The sequence below is a fragment of the Carassius auratus genome, chromosome 40, assembly GCF_003368295.1.
Source record: "Carassius auratus strain Wakin chromosome 40, ASM336829v1, whole genome shotgun sequence".
Classification (NCBI taxonomy): domain Eukaryota; kingdom Metazoa; phylum Chordata; class Actinopteri; order Cypriniformes; family Cyprinidae; genus Carassius; species Carassius auratus.
Genome location: NC_039282.1, coordinates 10,319,914 through 10,338,772, shown reverse-complemented (window position 1 = coordinate 10,338,772; position 18,859 = coordinate 10,319,914). Strand labels below are relative to the sequence as shown.

At 35.9% G+C, this 18,859-nt stretch overlaps 2 protein-coding genes across 4 annotated transcripts; one reads left to right on the top strand and one right to left on the bottom strand.

The window, feature by feature from the left end:
• Positions 1-272: 272 nt before the first annotated feature.
• LOC113058547 (CAP-Gly domain-containing linker protein 3) lies at positions 273-10,117 on the bottom strand. 2 transcript variants are annotated; one of them, XM_026226542.1, is made up of 14 exons: positions 9,986-10,117; positions 8,243-8,391; positions 7,957-8,096; positions 6,552-6,645; positions 6,174-6,335; positions 5,827-5,945; positions 4,896-5,132; positions 4,633-4,768; positions 4,356-4,502; positions 3,801-3,935; positions 3,520-3,643; positions 3,102-3,166; positions 2,672-2,744; positions 273-2,550 (listed from the first exon to the last, which is right to left on the bottom strand). In XM_026226542.1, the coding sequence occupies exons 2-14, from the start codon at positions 8,370-8,372 to the stop codon at positions 2,496-2,498; spliced, it is 1,617 nt and encodes a 538-aa protein (XP_026082327.1). In that variant the 5' UTR covers positions 8,373-8,391; positions 9,986-10,117; the 3' UTR covers positions 273-2,495. The 2 variants fall into 2 exon arrangements, with proteins under 2 accessions (XP_026082327.1, XP_026082326.1); XM_026226541.1 differs by having other exon boundaries at positions 273-2,553; positions 9,986-10,116.
• Positions 10,118-12,744: 2,627 nt separating this feature from the next.
• LOC113058549 (cytochrome P450 2M1-like) lies at positions 12,745-18,404 on the top strand. 2 transcript variants are annotated; one of them, XM_026226546.1, is made up of 9 exons: positions 12,745-13,180; positions 15,544-15,706; positions 15,787-15,936; positions 16,299-16,459; positions 16,919-17,095; positions 17,274-17,415; positions 17,494-17,681; positions 17,805-17,906; positions 18,129-18,313. In XM_026226546.1, the coding sequence occupies exons 1-9, from the start codon at positions 12,989-12,991 to the stop codon at positions 18,165-18,167; spliced, it is 1,314 nt and encodes a 437-aa protein (XP_026082331.1). In that variant the 5' UTR covers positions 12,745-12,988; the 3' UTR covers positions 18,168-18,313. The 2 variants fall into 2 exon arrangements, with proteins under 2 accessions (XP_026082331.1, XP_026082330.1); XM_026226545.1 differs by having other exon boundaries at positions 12,751-13,180; positions 17,765-17,906; positions 18,129-18,404.
• Positions 18,405-18,859: the final 455 nt, after the last annotated feature.

Sequence of the window (18,859 nt, the reverse complement as noted above, 5' to 3'; positions counted from 1 at the left end):
ATTTTAATTATTGTTCTATTGTAACTGGAGTTAGAATGTGCTTACACGTTTAGAAGCAAACTATTTTAGGAAAGTATCTAATTTATTTCCCGTCTAATTCCCCTCTTCCTTGACGCACATGTGCATTCATATATTTTGCCACTTTACCTGTGCGAAATGAAAATTTCACATGCTTACAGAAAACTTTAGGGACGAATTATGCACCTTTGTTATCTTAACAGATAGGCTATAGATGATTAAGTGTATAATCAATCAAAACAACACAGTCAAACTAAGTAGCCTATAAAACACTAATGTTTATTAGTCATATATCCATACTCAGGATAGAGTTTCACTTACTCTATCCACTTTAATAGCTTTTTCATGCTGATATACTGTAGGAAAAAGAAACCTGCAGATGTATACACAGCATGCAGTACAGTTATATTGTCCATCAAATCCAAAACTGAATTCATTATAAGATCCACATTAATCTGATTTACAGAGAGTATAGTTAACATGAAAACACAAAACAAAGGACGTTAAAAAAGTACCTTGTGAAATTATTAAAATATATATTTTCTCAGACAAATAAACAAATGTTTACAAATGAACTATACCAATTACACAACAGAAAGCTTTGCCGGCAATGCTAAAGGTCACACTGAAACTCTCTGAAAGCGTGGAGGGTGAGCCACTCAGTGCAAGATACTAACATATGTCAATTTACAGTCATCCTTTAACTCTCCTTTTGGCATCAAAAAACAGAATGTGACTTGTCGTGAAATGAAGGTGAATAACAGTGACATATTGATGATTTCTACAACTTTAAGTCACCATAAAGCAATATACTGTACTCTATGTCACAAAATAATAATGCACAGTTTAAGGTTTGTTGTGAGCTGACCTTTGCACTCCATCAGAAGGTTCACTACTCATTACAATGACATAGCTAAAACTACCATACAGATTCAGTTGTTCTTTAATGAAATAATGGCATGGTGGCTGAAGAAATCAAAAGCTGTCCAGACCTGCTCAAGCAGTGCATTTTCAATTCTGCAAGTTGCTCTTTTTTTGTAAATCAGTACAGATGACCAAGTGTTCACAAGAAAGAAGAGTGCACAAGCCGAGCTGTTGTTGTTTTTTTTCTCTCCTTAAAAAAAAAATCTGCCTGCTCTGGGATCATAATAGTGATATTACCTATTGTACCCCTATTGTAAGGGACAGACACTTTTAATCATGCTGTACTTCCAGGTGGTAATAAAGTAGACAGAGTTTCTATCCATATTCATATAGGATATTGACACAGAGTAAATACTGCTATTATTACCCACACACTTGATGACGATATCATAAGCACATATTGTTTTCACAATCAGGATTTTAAAGAACAGCATTTACAAAACTGATCCAAGTAAATCTGATGGAGGGAGAGAGAAGAAATAGGTAGTCTGGCTTATTAGCTTTTATACATTAGACTGTAGATGATAGATGAGAATTTATGTTCAAATATAAACTGTACTAGATGAACTATAATTGGTTTCGTTTGTTTTTTGGGGGGTTAGAGAAACATGATTGTGATTCGTATTTTATTTGGGTTTATAAAATAGACAAATCCATTAATTGCCACCTCGTTTTTTTATGAAATGTCAAGAATGCCTCCTTTCAAGACTTGCATTATTCATGCTGTTCTTGAACTGTACTTTTAAGTAAGAGATTATTTAAGTTTTGCTATATCATGAAGCTTGCACTTTGGTTTTGTGGTTGATTTGAATTTAATGAAATGTGATTTATTAGCTTATAATATCTAAAGCAAGGCATCTCACCTAATTTCAGAGCAGTTTATGACCTAAAAACGTGCCCATGCCTGCTTATTTCATGCAACATATTCTATATTTTAAGCTATACTCTTACATTTTCACTGTAGATGAAGAAAGCATTGGGCTCCAATGGCAAAAACCCTCTTTTTCACATTGGCCGCATCAATATTTTCAGACTACAGGTACATTGAAATATTTTATGTTTTCAGATGTTCACTAATAATAATATGTCACCTACTAGTCCATTTAAAGGCATTTGAAATGTAAGAAAACACAGTATGTATACAATAAAATACTGTAAAGTAAGACAGTAAAGGTGCATAATACAGCAGCATGTTTAAAAACAAAACAAAAAAGCTCCTTTATAAATTAAAATAGACATACAAGCCTATTTTGTTTGTGTATTATGACTGTATAAGCTGAAAGAGAGATATGAATGGCTTTTAGTAGGAATGATTTGGATTTCATAAAAGATTGTTCATCTATAATTCAATCATCGGAATGCAGGACGTTAGTTACTTGACAAGGCACTATTTTTTTGCTATTGGATTGCTGTCAAAGGGGCAGGACAGCAGCCTGGGTAGTTCACGAAGAGAAGCACATATGAATATTGGTAGTACACAGAGTGAGTGAGAATTTATCTTGAGGAGGAACAGAAAGAGGAGGGAGATATAATTAAAGATGTAACCAGTGGATTTAAGTCTGCATCTCTGCACGGAGCATCCAAGGAAACCAGCAACAGAACAGCAACCTGCTGTAACACAAACAGATCATTAATATTAAATACTGTAGTTTCATCTTGTAACACAGGATACATTTTAGATTCACAGCTGCAGCCAAAAGCATATGTTATTCATGGGACACAAGCATACCTGGATATGGAACTTTCAGATGTTATGTCTTTCGGAGATCGCATCGCATTAAAATTACGCTTCGGCTGGGACACTGCAAAGGAGGACAGAAACTGTACCTGAGGCTGTCATGTACGACTGTGTTGTTCATTCACATACATACTGTATTATGCATGTTGTATAATAAATTGTTTATATTTCTGCTCTTTACTACATGGCATCAGCTGAATGTTGAACATCGGAAACAAAATACTTATTGCTATTTCACATTATGAACAGCAGAGGCCACTGTATGTCTAACTGATAAGATACAGACAAGCTGAAGTACTAAGCACTGTTGAGGTTAATGTTACACACTCTGATTGTGCAAATTGTTGCTGTAAAAACAGGAAAAAAAAATTTTAAGGAAAAAATTAGAACAAGCAAACAATGCTCTTATCCTTGTACTTACTAGTCACCTGGTGGACTTTCTTTTGTAGGGTCCCATCACCCTGAGGATCTTTGGGCCCTGCAATTCTGCAAGAATAATGGATTAAAATATACTGTTGATGTTTCTTTGGAGAATTCACTACACTACACTACCTTACAATAGATGGTTTCACTATTTCACTTTATAGCATAGATGGTATTTTAGCACATTTTCTTATACCCCACACCCTAACATTGTTCTGGTAGTTTATCATTATCCTAACAGTGAAACATTAATGCAAATGTGTTTGCTATTCAGGAATAAAAGCTAAATGAAAGGCATGGTCTGCTCATATACTATAACCAAAACAGTACAACATATCCCTATTTACTTTAACCCAAGTTGTGTATCTGTAAAAAAAAATAAAAAAAATAAATCTGTAATATGTTGAAGGTTTTACCTCTGAACACGGGATGGTGGTGCAAAAACCCCATATTTGGGCAAACAGTGGAAGTAACGTACTCCAAACACACTGCCATCATGCTTTCCAGTGGGATGCTCCAACTCCACACCAAACCAATATCCTGATCACAAGAATCCATACACACAAACTTCTAAACACTTACTGCACATTATTCTACTTATATATGATTTCATATTAATTATAAAGGAGTTGCAAATCATTAAGTCAGGCTTATTCTCATGTCATTATAGTATACTATTATCTTCAGATAGACATACCGGGTGCAAAGTCTGTCTTGCCAAAAAATCGGACGATCCCTTGCTTTTGGCCCGCCACCAAAACCTGATCCCCAACCTCAACATTGACTCCATCGGGATCCAAACTGACCCCGGACAGAGACTTCTTTCTTGGAGCTGGTGGAGAAGATGACAAACTTTAGATATACACTAGTGTCTCAGCCAGACTCACCAAGGATGCTTTTATTTGATCAAAAAATGCAGTGTAAACTGACATTGTGAAATACTATTAAATTTAAAGGAATTCTTTCCTATTTTAATAGAAAATTCTGAATATTAGAATGATTTCTGAAAGATCATGTGACACTGAAGGCTGGATCAATGGCTGCTAAAAAAATAAGCTTTTTATTGAAGGAAGAAATTATTTTTTCAAATATTTTAAAATTGAAAATAGTTCTTTAGAATTGCAATAATATTTCACTGTTAATATCAAATAAATGCAGCCGTGGTAAACAATGATTTGATAACAAATTGAACACTGGACACAGAACTTCAAATCAAAAGATAGATGTTAGATATATAGATGTTATCACTCACTCTTTTCACGTTCTTTCTCTTTTTTTTCTTTTTTGATCTTGCCGGTTATGCGAGATAAATCCATGCGAGGGGTTTTTGGGGTTGAGGTGACTGAAGAGGGGGTCTGCTCAAGAGCTTTGCTGATTTTTGACACAGGGGCGAAGATGCCTGAAGAATGGACGTGTACACCAAATATTAAACTCTAGATTGTTTCATCTGAATAATGGGATCAGTCTGAATCTCAGTTAATGCTAGCTGCTGTATGACTTTTATAATACAAAAAATGAAGTGAACACACCTTGTTTTGGGGGGCAAATGAAATAGCGGATACCACCCACACTCCCATCATTCTTGCCCTCCGGCTCGTCCAGCTCAATACCAACCCACTGCCCACTAGCAAACTCAGTAGTGCCACAGAAACGGAGGGTGCCAGTCTGCAGAAAAGAGGTGTTCTGTTATATATATATATATATATATATATATTCTATATTCTCTTTCATGTCCTTCAGTCTTTTAACATGGCATCCATTCTTCAACGAACACACACTCTTCTTAACTCACCTTTGTTTCATCCAGCACCACACGGTCCCCTAGTTTGAGGCCCAGAGAGGAGAGCATGAGGTTGCCGGGGATGTTGTCATAGTTTGGGAGTGTGGCACGGGGCAGGTTACAGCTGAGAGGCACTGCGTCCAGCAGCAACTGTTTCATCTCTTTAGCCACCATGGCAGCCTCAGCTTTATCCAGACTCATGTCCATGGGGTCAGGGACAACCTCAGCAGGCTCTTGACCCTTATCATTCTATATTAACATACAGAGAGTTTATATCTGTTAGTGATAGTCCAACCAGGCCAATATTTACAGTATAATTTTGAGATTACAAACATTGCCTTCTGAGTCAATAACATAGTCACAGCTAGACTTTTAGTAAATATAAACTACTGTTCAACAGTTTGGGGTCAGTAAGTCAATATGTGCATTAATTTGTTCAAAAGTGGCTGTAAAGACATTTATAATGATACAAAAGTTTTCTATTTAAAAAATGCTGTTCTTTTTAACTTTCTATTCATCATAGAAAACAAATGTTTCCACAAAATAAATATTAAGCGGCAGAATTGTTTTTAACTTTGATAATAAAAAGAAATATTTCAAAGCACCAAATCAGCATAAAATAATTATTTCTAAAGCATCATGTGATAATGAAGACTAAAGTAATGGCTGCTGAAAATTCAGCTTGGCCATCAAAGGATATCAATTATATTTTAAAATATATTCAAATAGAAAACAGATATTTAATTGTAATAATAATGCATAGCCAAGAGACTAAAATGTTAGAAAATCTTACTAACCCCAAAAACTTGTGAATGAAAGGATATATTTGTGCATCTTATTTCATATATACAGTAGGTCCATATAAAATGCTCTGGTTACTAATGAGAGTATTCTGAAAACCAGACCACTAAAGACGTCTGAAACATTGATTCAATATGCTCACTCTAACAGTAGGATTGGCTCCGTGCTCCAGTAGACACTTGACAGCACCGAGACAGAGGTTGGAGGCGGCGATGTGCAGGGCTGTGCCATGATAAAAGTCACTGCAGGTGGAGTTAAGCACTGTGTAGAGAGAAGAGAAACAGACGTTTTGAAAGACATCCTACTTTATTAGTGCAAAATGTAATGAAATGCCTAATACTCATTAGCCACTTCATCATTTCCTTGTGTATGATACTTGCCATCTCCGCTTGTGTGTGAGAATGTGACAAGATTGTTTTAAAAAGCATTTGGCTTATTGAAAAGTTCAGACGCTGTCATGAATACAAACACTATGCTTTTGAAATTCACCTTTAGGCTTGGAGCCTTTGAGCAAAACACGAATCAGTTCTGGTACATCGAAGTAAGCTGCATAATGTAGGGCATTCATGTTGGTCCAACGACTGCGCAGACTCACATCAGCTCCCTGAGCTAGCAGCTGATTGGACAGCCGGAGCGCTGCCTCAGGATCACCTGAAAGGAAAACACATTGTTACTATACCAACGGTCACACGGTTCACTTTTATTATGTCGGCGCGTGTGAAATGCACTGCAGGGTTAGAGCTTTTAAAGGATTTAGAACTTAAAAGTCGTAATGACCTCAATTACAGAGAAATGTCAGATTTGGATTGTGGATTGCAAGGCAAGTGAGGGCAAAGAACTCCAACCGTCAACTCGAGTGTCACTCACCCACTCCGTGAGCTCCTGCTTTGCAGCAGTAGTGGAGAAGAGTCATATCCGTCAGGCCATCACGGTCATTCACATGGCAGCCTCGCTTTAAAATCTAAAAGTGACAATGTGAAAGAACATGAAGAGTTGATCAACATATGCTGAACTTCCATGCAACTAGAAGACAATTAATAACTAATGTGGATTTGCAAGCAGCTACGGTCTTGAGTAGATGCAAATGGCCACTTTCGAAGCTGGACGAGAGCCATATTAGTGAGATGCAATCTAATGATGAAAAATTAAGCCAATTAATATCAATGATATGTGATAGAAAAAAGCCTGATTGCTGAGTCATCCTTAACGTCACTTTTTCTTAATGTATAGCAGCCATTTTGTGGAAAACGTGGAGCTGATATGGAAGAATCCCACTGATTACAGTTCTGAAAATGAACACGTCCATTTACTGTACATACCAAAAGACTTCAAAAAGATTTGTATATAAGTAAAAAATATAATATAATGCCATCTATCCCAAATCTGCATAAATTGAATCATCTACCTGTGTTGTCCCTGCAGAAAAATACAACTCAAAATCATCCTTAGGTATTCTTTCAAGTTGTTTTTTCTCTGACACCAGTGAAACCAGCATAAACCAGATAAGCTGGTCTGATTAGGAAAGTCATGAAAACTTTTAACCTTATGAAACGCTTTACTTTGATATAACATCAAATACTGGTGGGCAGTGAGAGTTCTTCTTCACCGAGACCTGACAGGTCAGTAAGGCTTGTTCCCACTGCCATCAATCCCTGCAGCTCCAGTTCCTCTAGGGACACCTATCTACAGCAAAACACCTCCTTTTCCATTACCCAATAAGAACATGAGTGTTTACAAGTGCTTACAAAGACTTAAATGAATATGTTAGTCAATTTAAATAATAAAATGTATGTGCAATTGACCTTTTCCTTTGTACAACATGTGTAAAATTAATTTAAACCACTGACATTTATTTTCCTGCACTGCAATCAAATCACTTTGGCAAAAGTTAATAAAAAACGAAATATAAAGTTTAAGGCAAATGTGACTGTGTGGAACAAACACCTCACATTCTAAGCATATGTACAATGTACTCCAGTGTGTATTATTTAAAAAAGATTAAAAAAAAGAAAGCTTTGCTTAGACACGCATGAAAAAAAAACAAGTTTAAACACAACCCATGGATTAGAAACCAGACTCTATCATCAGTTTATCGACAGATCTTGTTACACAAAAATACCCACAGCTGGACAGAAACAATATATTTTCTCTACACTTGGCATTTATTCATGGTTCACCGTCTTCATTCATGGAGTAAAAACGAATGCATTGTTTCTGCGAGATTGTATAAATACGTTTTCATACTCTAGAGAAATACTGAAAACTTTATTACCTCAGTGCCTATGATGTCGATCTTGTGTTGAACTTGTGGAACCCATTGGCGAATAATGGCGAACAATTCTGGGATGGTGGTCCGAGGGTCTGTGAGAATCTCCAAGCAGGCCGGATCATTTGGATCAAAGAAGGTAAATGCTATAATAGGAGCGAATCAAATGGAGGATATAAATACAGGGATTTATTACAACTAATACCACTACATTATACTGTGGAATTTTAATAACATAAAGCTTAGGATTTCTTCTTGTTCTCTGTAATATATTTGGATAGATAGAACCCACCATAGTCCTTGGGCAGTGGAGCTTGTGCAGAAGGATGCACCATGGGTTTCTTGCGGGGTTCATGAACAGGGCTGATGAACTCAGAGGCCGGCTGGGCCTCTTCCACCTCAGAAGTTTCCTCTTTAGTCATTCTGTTTATGTGATTGGGCCTGTATATTAAAAATGCATAGTTAAAAATAACAATACAGAGTGCAATTTCATAACTTTTATAGACGTGCTCTTAATTTTTTTTTTTCTGACCAATAATACACTCAAATTAAAAATGCACTTTTCTTACTGTGATAGCAAAGTAGTGCAGAAACGCGCTCACTGAACATAGGGTGTTATTTTTAACAGCTGATCAACTAATGAAAAGCTTATAAAATTGGTAAAGCATTCAAAACAATGCCATGAATTCCTCCGTTGTACATGAAGATCTTTTTTAAGGAGACACCGGTTCTCATGTCTGCACTTAACTGTAATTTGCAACACACAACCAGGTTGCATCTTGTGGTCTCACATCCTGTTTTGAGTTCGTTTAGTTGTCTCCGGGCCATGTTGCACACTCTCGAAATTCTTTTTTTTTTTTTGATAACTGCTCAAAACAGCAGTGAATATATGTTATATGAGATTTATGATCATGAACCTATACGCAACAGTTATCCCTCCCAGAGATGCTCTAAGTTTAGACTTGCAAAGTGGATGAGTGGCTCACTGCTTCCAGCACTGTCTGTTGGAACAGAGGAGAGACCGGACCTCACAAGCCACATCTTACTGGAGACCCATGCTGAATATAAAAGTCATTGCGATTTACCTTGATATCTCAGATGCTCGTAACTGTCTTCTGCTCAATCAGCAATGAAAAAACATCCTCTACTTATAATGCCTATTTACTGAAATGTCTAGATACGCATCATCTGATCTGTTCTGAATATGGCTCCCATTTCATCAGAGCAATGATCAAAGTGAATATGAGATTATATAATACAAGTATTCCTCCAAAGGTTTATAATTGCTTCTGGAATAAGCTCACACATTAGCAATTTTTGGTTGTGGCACTTCAATCAGAATTCAAATATTTTTGAAAATGATATTGATAATAAAAAAAAATGTATATTAATTTCCATAATGGCTGCAAGGTTAAGATTCAAAGCGTTCTCTACTTCATAATGGAAAATAGACCATTAAGACAATAATATGCAACCACAAAATAATATTTCATAACAGTTAACCATATGTAAACTGCAAATGATGATAATATCTGTCTACAGTTGAATCGTTCATTTTATAGAAAAAAATGGAATAAAACAACATAAGATTATTACATAAGACTATTATTATATTATTTAAACGATTAATATAATTGAAGGGATATCTGAGCTGCTTGACTGAATAATATTTAATTTGTATTTTACTCTTGTGCTTTCTACCAAAAAAGGGGCGTTTTCAGAAATGGATCGAGCACAAATAAAATCGACAGTCATCAATCTCTCAATATTATTGATTAAATCGTAGATAAATAAATCAGATTAATCTGAAATCTGTATCTCGCGACTTAATATATCAAAACAGATGCAGTGTGTTCTCGTATTCCCTTATAAAGCATGCCAGTCTTGCCCTGTGTCAACAAGAAAACATGGATGCTCCATCACGCAGCACATGAAAAACAAGCAGGATGTTTTTCTCGCGCGGAAAAACAAGATGGACAGTTATATTGTGCGAAAATATCAGATACTTCATGCAGCGATATCATATCCTTCTTACCTGATAACAAGCCTCAAAATCGCGATTTCTTCGCCCCTCTTTTGTCAGTCGTTCTTGTGCTATGGAGGATGGAGAGGATGCTGCGCCTTGTCCTTCTCTCTGTCTGCGTCACGGCCGTGACTCACGGCTGGACCACTCTCCTCTCCGCGTCTCCTCAACCGAACTTGATGCTCATTCTAGAACCTGCTGCTTGAGGCTTAAACGCTTTTTCTCACACAGTTTTCACTAAAAACCTGAGCCATTGCATACTTTATCAAATGGGCTTAATGGTTGGGTCGACATTTAAAGGTTTTATTCATTCATTCATTCATTCATTCATTTATTTATTTATTTATTTATTTATTTTTATCGGAGACAGTAGGCCTATCTGTTCTATTATTCACAGTATTTGGAACTCCCTGGATTTTTGAACTAGGGTGCTCAAACTTTTATACAAAGACCCACATTTGTTTACTACAAAAGGGACCAATTCAAACCTCTGCAAGAATATCACAGCCATTAAAAGTTGATGTCAAATACATGGTGTGCCTTACAGTCTATCTACCCCACTCCCAGGGTGGGTTGTAACACATGCTGGGGTAGATTGTAACAATTAGACAAAAGAAGCAAAAACAGCAGCCACATTATGCAATACATAAGAACAATACAAAAACAATGGCTCATTTTCTTTGATGGACCACAGGTCAATTCCATTTTTTTTTTTTTTTTTTTTTTTTTGATGCAGGGGTCTGTGTGTGTGTGTGTGTGTGTTTAAATTGGACTTTGGAACAATTTCTGCTTACTGCGTTACTTAACAGTATTTCTGCTTAATGTACACTCAACTCCAGTGTACCTAGAAAAATGTAGATCTAACAAAAAACTGTAAATTTGTGCCTACAGAATGTAAGGGATAGTTCACCCAAAAATTTAAATTGTCATAATCTATTCAATTTTTTCCCAATTCAGTCCTTGATTCAAATTTCTCGTAAGCTTAATTGATTTGGTCTAAAGAGAGAAGAATGAATCATTATCTTAAAACTACATATCTTCTTTGAAAACTACATATAAAATAGCTACCAAAATAAAGGATCTTACCCTGTTTTGTCCAGATGTTGCAGGATGAAGTGCAATTCCATGTTGATTGCATCATCCACGGACCTGTTTGCTCGGTAAGCAAACTGCAGGGGGTTCAGCAAGGGCCCAGTGATGTCCTTCAGATAAGCCAGAACCAATTTTTCAAACGACTTCATGACGACAGAAGTTGAAGTCATTTGAAAAACTGGTTCTGGCTTATCTTAAGGAAATGTTGCAAGAGGATCAGGGCCTTCTGTAGTAAGAATGAGCCCATAGCATGAAGTGTGTTCACACTTAAAGTCAGGTATGCATCTTTTACTCTTAGATTCATCTTTGAGAATTAGGTGTCTTGTATTGATTTGTTATCTTTGAATTGGTTATGTTATTGACATAATACTTACCTGACTGATAATAAATTGTTACATTTGATTTATTCTGATTTACTCAGAAATTATTTTCTCAAGTAGATTAAGTGAAGGCGTACTGTATGTTACCGCAAATCTGCGTCCAGGGTTAGTGCGTACTAAATCTCAGGCTAGATGGAGCACGAGGCACATCAGGGGAGATTATAAATTCCTGACCAACTGCTTGACTTTAGTTAAGTTGTTATGCAGTTGCATTAACTATGGGAGGCTAGAGAAAATACTAGCATGGTTGGCTCTTATTTCTATTTCATAGTACTAGCCATAACCTCTGGTTATTGTCTCATTATATTCAAGTTATTATATGATTAGATCAATTATAGGGAGCAACTGTATGTAAAACACGATTGGAATAGCATATTTAACATTGCTAGCCATAACCTCTGATTATTGTTTGAGCTATAACTAAGTTGTTAAATAGGTGACAGTAGGGGGCTAAACAGAACCACTATTTAAAGAATGACAAGCATGAGGCTGTCTATTAAATAGTTAGTCATAACCTCTGACTAATGATCAGACTGGAGAGTTTACATCGGCCGCCATGATACACCCTGAGCGACATAGATTCCTAATGAACAAGTAAATATAAAGTAAAGGGTTAACTAGAATAATCAAATGTCAGAATAATGATGATAATAATTAGGGACAGACAATCAACCAATTTGCCTTTCAACCTAAATTTGAGGTCATACTTGAATAACTGAAGCTGAAAAGACCAATCACGCCGGATACCTTCCTTGGACCTTCCTTGCAGTGCATGAACCTCACACTTGTACATACAAAAATCCCACTGCATTATTACAATTAATGCCAAAATAAATGTATGGAAATGTAAACTGATATTTCCTACTGACACTCTACAGCAAAATATATAAAAATTGGCTTAAAACCATTTTTTTTTCAGTGTGAAAATACTAACATGGCAAAGACTTCTGCACAGTTCAGTATATTAATATTTTATTAGCAGTATTATAAAATATTATTAATCTATTTTCTTCTTATTCAGAGTATGCAGTTGTTACAACAGTGTTTATATAGTGTTTAATTACTTATATATACAAGTATCAATAAGCATGTATGTTTTTGTTTCAACAGCTTCCCCTGGAAATCCTTTCTGAAATCCTCAGTGAAGTTATTTTGTCAATGGGTGACTACTTGACACCTTCTCTGGTATGCAGGTGGTTTAGGGATGTGGTCACTCAAGAGTTTTTTTCGGAAAGCAGCACACAAGAGGACGACGTGGTGATCTTCTAGGCTTTTACTCAGATGTTTGCACAGGATTTTGGTCCCGGGGCTTTTTCTTTTACTGTCTATGCCTGCTCTCATAATTCTCTACACCAATAAGCTGTAAAAGCGTCACACATTTCACAATCAACAAGCACATCTTAATCATGAACCAATAACCGTTGAGGTGGGCGGAGCCCCCAACGTGTCGCCCCGCCCCATCGTCCAGACTGCACTCTGGTTTACTACAAGACCTCTATAATTTTACTTTACAGTGCTGAAGAACTGTCTACTGAATTTGAAGATGGATATATTGTTACCACTGAAGACGAATTTAGTGTCTGTTGTCATGGTTGTTTTGGCTCTTATATTGCTGTGGAAGATTCGAGGAAAGCAAAGCAGTTTTGAGCGGCTGCCTCCAGGACCTGCGCCTAATCCACTGCTGGGAAATTTATTTCAATTTAATATCAAGGAAGCGTACAAATATTACCTAGAGGTTGGTTAGTAGGCCTATTCAATATTATAATTCAGCTATAAATCTGAGTTTTGGCGATTATTGCTCGTGCAGGTAAACTTCAATTTAATTAATAGCCTATTGCGTAATTTTAATGGCAAATGTCGAGAGCGCATTATTGTATCGCGAAAGCACATTAATACAGTGCGCGAGCGCGAATCTCTCCGCTCGCGCGCGGATTATTATTATTTATTTTTTTTTTTTTGCTCTCACACAAAACCGGGGGTAAAAGCACTTAAAACGTGTCGCTCAAACTGCGTCCCTGTGCACTCACAAATCTGGCTGTGCTCCTATTAATTAACTTCGCAAATGAATTAAACGTTGTCAAAGGTATGCACTTCTAAAAAGTAGTCTCAAAACAGATTTGTGCAGGGCCTTTCCTTGATTTTTTTATTGTTTTATTTTCATTTTAACATAAACTGGTTATTGTATCTACTTTGTTCTACTCTTATCTCTTTTTTTGTTTGTATTTTGATATTTTCTTTGCACATGCATCTCTCTGTGAAAAGGTTACTTTGTTAACACTGCTTGAAAAGGTACTGTAAATAAAGCTTTAACCAATCAGGGGTGCGTTTCCCAAAAGCGTAGTTGCTAATCTGTTAGCAACTTGGTTGGCAATGTGAAATTGTATTGCAACCAACAAAGTTGCTAACTTAGTTAGCAACTATGCTTTTGGGAAACGCACCCCAGACCTCCACAACTGACCGATGAAATGACTACGTGAAATATTATTGGCTGAGTGAACTGAACCTGGAATTCTTTTGACTATCGATCAAAGATGGATCCTTAATTTCTTTCCAGTTGAATAATATTTAGCTATGTTAATGAAATAGAAATGGCCAACTGGTTGGTCTCTGAGCAATTTATCTAAAAAAAAACAAACAAACATATTATAGCCCATGGCCATAAAGACTTTATATTAAACATCAATGTTATGTCATAATGTGAGATAGATGGCTCAACCAAATTTAAAATCATTGCAACAAATTATAAATTGGTATGCTGGCAATAAGTAATGTGGAAGATTAATAAGATTTTAATTAATCAAGTATAATCAATGTGAATCTAGCCATTTTTGTTGCTAGTTATTATTCCATTATAATCCCATACGTTAAGTATAGAAAGGAATATGCCTACGTGGCCAGATTGTACAGACTAGATGAGAAACATCTGGTCAGACATACAGAAAGGGCCTTTCTCTATTCAAAAACAAGTAGGGGGCCCCTTTTAGGGAGGTATCAAAATTGTAAGCATAAGGAAAAGTATGACTATTTGGAACGCCATTTAAACTGTATATAGTGAGATGCCACCGAGCATTCGGGAGATCTTCTCGCAGAGAACATCTCGGCTTCGTTTATCTCTGAAATAAAGTCTATCTTCTGGAAACAAAACCTCGAGACTGTGTGATTCCTCAGATCCAAGGCAGACGAAAATACACTACAGTAACAACTCAAATCAACAACAAATGTAAAATAGAAGTAAATGATGCAAGATATTACATTAAATACTCTAATAGCATCGCTGGACATTTATTGGGAGTTTTAATATATATATATATATATATATATATATATATATATATATATATATATATATATATATATATGTTTTGTTTTGTTTTTTTGTCTTTTTTTTTTAAACCCATAGAATATAATGTAGTAATGTTATGGCAAATATGAAAATTTCATATTACCTATGAATCAATTATTTCATAATTAATTAAAAGTTATTTTTGGTCTCCAAATCTTAAGTAGGCCTTAGGGAATGGTGCATCTGGCACGTCCGGTTTTGTGCCAGAACAAAGAAAATCCGAGTAGAGATTTGCGCTTTCGCATTTTATTAATGTGCTCTTGCGCTACAATACTGCGCTCTCAATATTTGTCAGTAAAATAACGCCATAATAACCATCCTTTGAGGTTAAAGCTTCTTCGTGCAACATGTTTTTTTTTAATGATTGTACTATAGCATTTGAAGAATTTAAATTAGTCAGTGCATTTTCACTGGGTTTAGATTGGATCTGTTCTATTATGGGTCTCTGAGACATGCGTTCCTAGGCGAGGGTTACCATTCTGGGATTTCTGAACTCTTTAGGGAAGTTTATGAGAGCAGTTATCTCTAAGACAGAAGTTTCCAGTAGGCCCACTGATGTTTTTCAAAGACGATTTGTTTTTACTTTACTTTTTCCACAAGACTAATTCAAAGCAGAATGATAGTTAACTATATTTAAGGTTGTTAGTCACAAATTTCTGAGATAATTGAAAAAGTATTTAGATTTTATTTTAATAATTCACATAGTGTAAATGGAAATGTCCCATATCAAACCCATAAAACTTTTCTCATATTAGCTGAGTAATAGGTATGGCTCTGTTGTCACCATCTGGTTGGCAAACACTCCTGTGGTGATCATTTCTGGATATCAAGCCCTAAAGGATACTATGATTGGTCTTGGTGAAGAATTCAGCGGCAGGGCCATCTATCCTCTGTTGATGAAGTCCACTTATGGATATGGTGAGGTTGCATGATCCCTTATGATTTACACAGTGTATTTGAACAGCTTTTTATCTGAAGAGTGTTGTCTCTGTGTGCAGGTGTTCTGTCCACCAGTGGACACCGATGGAAGGAGATGCGCAGGTTTACTCTCATGACACTGAAGAACTTCGGAATGGGCCGCAGGAGCATCGAGGAACGAGTCAGGGAGGAGGCTGAGAATCTGGTGGAAATGTTTAAAAAATCTGAAGGTAAAATAACTTTTATATGATCTTTCTTTTTAGATTATAAGATGAAACAAACTGCAGACTTAAACCACTAAATGATCTGATGCAAGATGTATCAGTAAAACACCAAAATCAAACATACAGTGGTTGCATTGTTTAGAAAAAAAAAGTATTGAATAAGTTCTTGCAACTTGTACAATAGGTTCACAAAGTAAATGTGCCGTGTGTAGATTTAATATACTGCACAGCACATTCAACTAAGTGAATGATTAATTTGAATAAATCCTGTCCTAAGCCCCGTCTCATGTTCCAGAACATGGTGTGAGTTTTTACAACACTCTAAATTTGAGAAACTTGAGCTCTTTGCCGTTCTTTTCTCCTCCAAGGCTCTGCATTCAGCCCTGCGGACATGCTGTTTAATGCGGTAAACAATGTGATCTGCAGCATCGTCTTTGGGCATAGGTTTGAACTCGAGGATCCACAGTTTAAGTCTCTCCTTCGAACTGTGAATACTTACTTTACTGTTCTCAGTAGCCCTCTTGGACAGGTATTGTGAAGATTAAAAAAAAAAAAAAAAAAAATTATATATATATATATATATATATATATATATATATATATATATATATATATATATATATATATATATATATATATATATAATTATTTTTTTTTATTATTTTTTTATACATTACCATTCAAAAGTACTTACTGCATGTGTAGAAAGGCTGCATTTATTTGATAAAAATACAGCAAACACAGTCATATTTGTATTACTGCAATATAATAATATATATTATAATATATTTAAGTCTATTATTATATATTTTATACAATTAATTTAATTCATTTGAATAAAATGTGATAGTAAAGACAAAAGAACAGTGTTTATTTGAAATGTAAATCTTTTTGTAACATTATAAATGTCTTTACTATCACACTTTATCAGTTTAATGCAACCTTGCTAAATAAAAGTATTAATGATGTTTCTTCATTTTCTTCTCAGATCTATAATGTATTCCCTAGGTTAGTCAGTCTCTTTCCTGGTAAACACCATCAGCTGTTCAAAGACCTAGAAGAGGCCAGAGAGTATTGCAAGTGTGAAGCGCAGGCTCGGATGAATACTTTGGATCCCTCGTGCCCACAGGACTTCATTGAGGCCTTTGTGTTAAAAATGAAAGAGGTAAATAATTCAAATAAATGGGATTTAAAACGGTTCTTATAAATTCATGGTCCTCATTGCATTTAATCACACCCTCTGGTGGTGAAACTATCACATGATGTTGGTTGAAAACAATTCCAGATAACTTCCTTCATTTACAAGTTTCATTTTTCATATTCATATTCATTCTCTTTTGCAGGAGAAAGACAATCCTGACACAGAATATAATTTTGGCAACTTGGTTTCTATAGTGTGGAACATGTTTAGCGCCGGCACAGAAACCACTTCATCCACCATCAGATACGCTTTGCTTCTGATGATGAAGCACCCAGACGTTCAAGGTGAGATCAGACAGATGTCTTCCAAGCATTAAGCAGAATCCCAAGTGTTTTTTTTTTACTTTCACTTGTTCTGTACAGAGCGTGTTCAGCGGGAAATTGATGAGGTTGTAGGACAGGATCGTTGGCTCTCAGTAGAGGACAGACTGAACCTGCCGTATACAGATGCTGTAATCCACGAGATTCAGCGGTATATGGATCTTGCCCCCATCGCTATCCCACACAAGATGATGTGCGACACTGAATACAATGGTTATATCATTCCTAAGGTATTCTTCTCATGTATTTACATTATTTAACTATTAATTATTATTTATATTTTGTCTATTTCTAACATAAAGTTATTTTCTAGGGGGTCATGGTTTTCCCTCTGCTATCCTCTGTGCTAATAGACCCAAAACTGTGGAAGAACCCAACTTGCTTTGATCCAGAGAACTTCCTGGATGCAGGCGGCCGGTTTCAGAAAAATGATGCATTTGTTGTGTTTGGCATGGGTGAGTTTAAAATCTAAAATCAGACCATAAAGATAAAAACAGGGAGGCTTGTTTTGAATCATGGAATTATGTTTCTCGCATTTTTAATTATACTCGGAACAAAATAACCATGTTAAATCGTTGATTAATTTAAAGGGAAAATTATTGACAATTAAATGGCTGATACATGGAGAAAAGTTTCTTCAAAAGATTTTTAAGCGGACTTCTTTCTGTTCTCATCAGGCAAGCGTGCGTGTCTTGGTGAAGCTCTGGCTCGCATAGAACTCTTCATCTTCTTCACTTTCCTCCTTCAGCATTTCACCTTCAAAGCCACAGTGCCACCAGAGGAGCTCGATACAACACCTACAGATTGCAGTTTTGGTCGCATACCCCGCACATACGAGTGCTATGCCATTCCCAGGAAATAGAGGGACATGCCCACAAAATTACCAAAGAAAATTTCCAACATATTCTCATCGCGGTTTGACGCTTTAATGAAAATAAATATGTCTAAAATGATTTTATTGCACTTTTTTTTTTAATAATACAACATTGATATTTAGCATATATTTGCCTGTCCTCGAGTCTAGCCGGTTAACCCACTTTTTAGCAGTGCACATGGATCTGATACCAATATCAGGTGTCCTAACGCGGAAGCTTATCAAGTCTGTGGAATGTTTTGAAGGACATGAACTACTATTCTGAATGTCAAATAATATTACTGGGACTTTTAACAACATTTAAGTCAGCACAGTGCTTTCATTTTTTCACACTTAGGTGCCATTCATACAGAAGGTGTATTAGATTAAAAACACAAAATGAGAAAAAAGCACACATGGTTTAGAGATGCACAGTAAAATAACTTTACATTTTAAAATAACATCAAATTTTTATAATTTCACTGCCTTATATCTTGCATTTTAAACATAAAAACTGTTCTGTTTGAATGGTAACTTAATCTGTAATATGTAGAT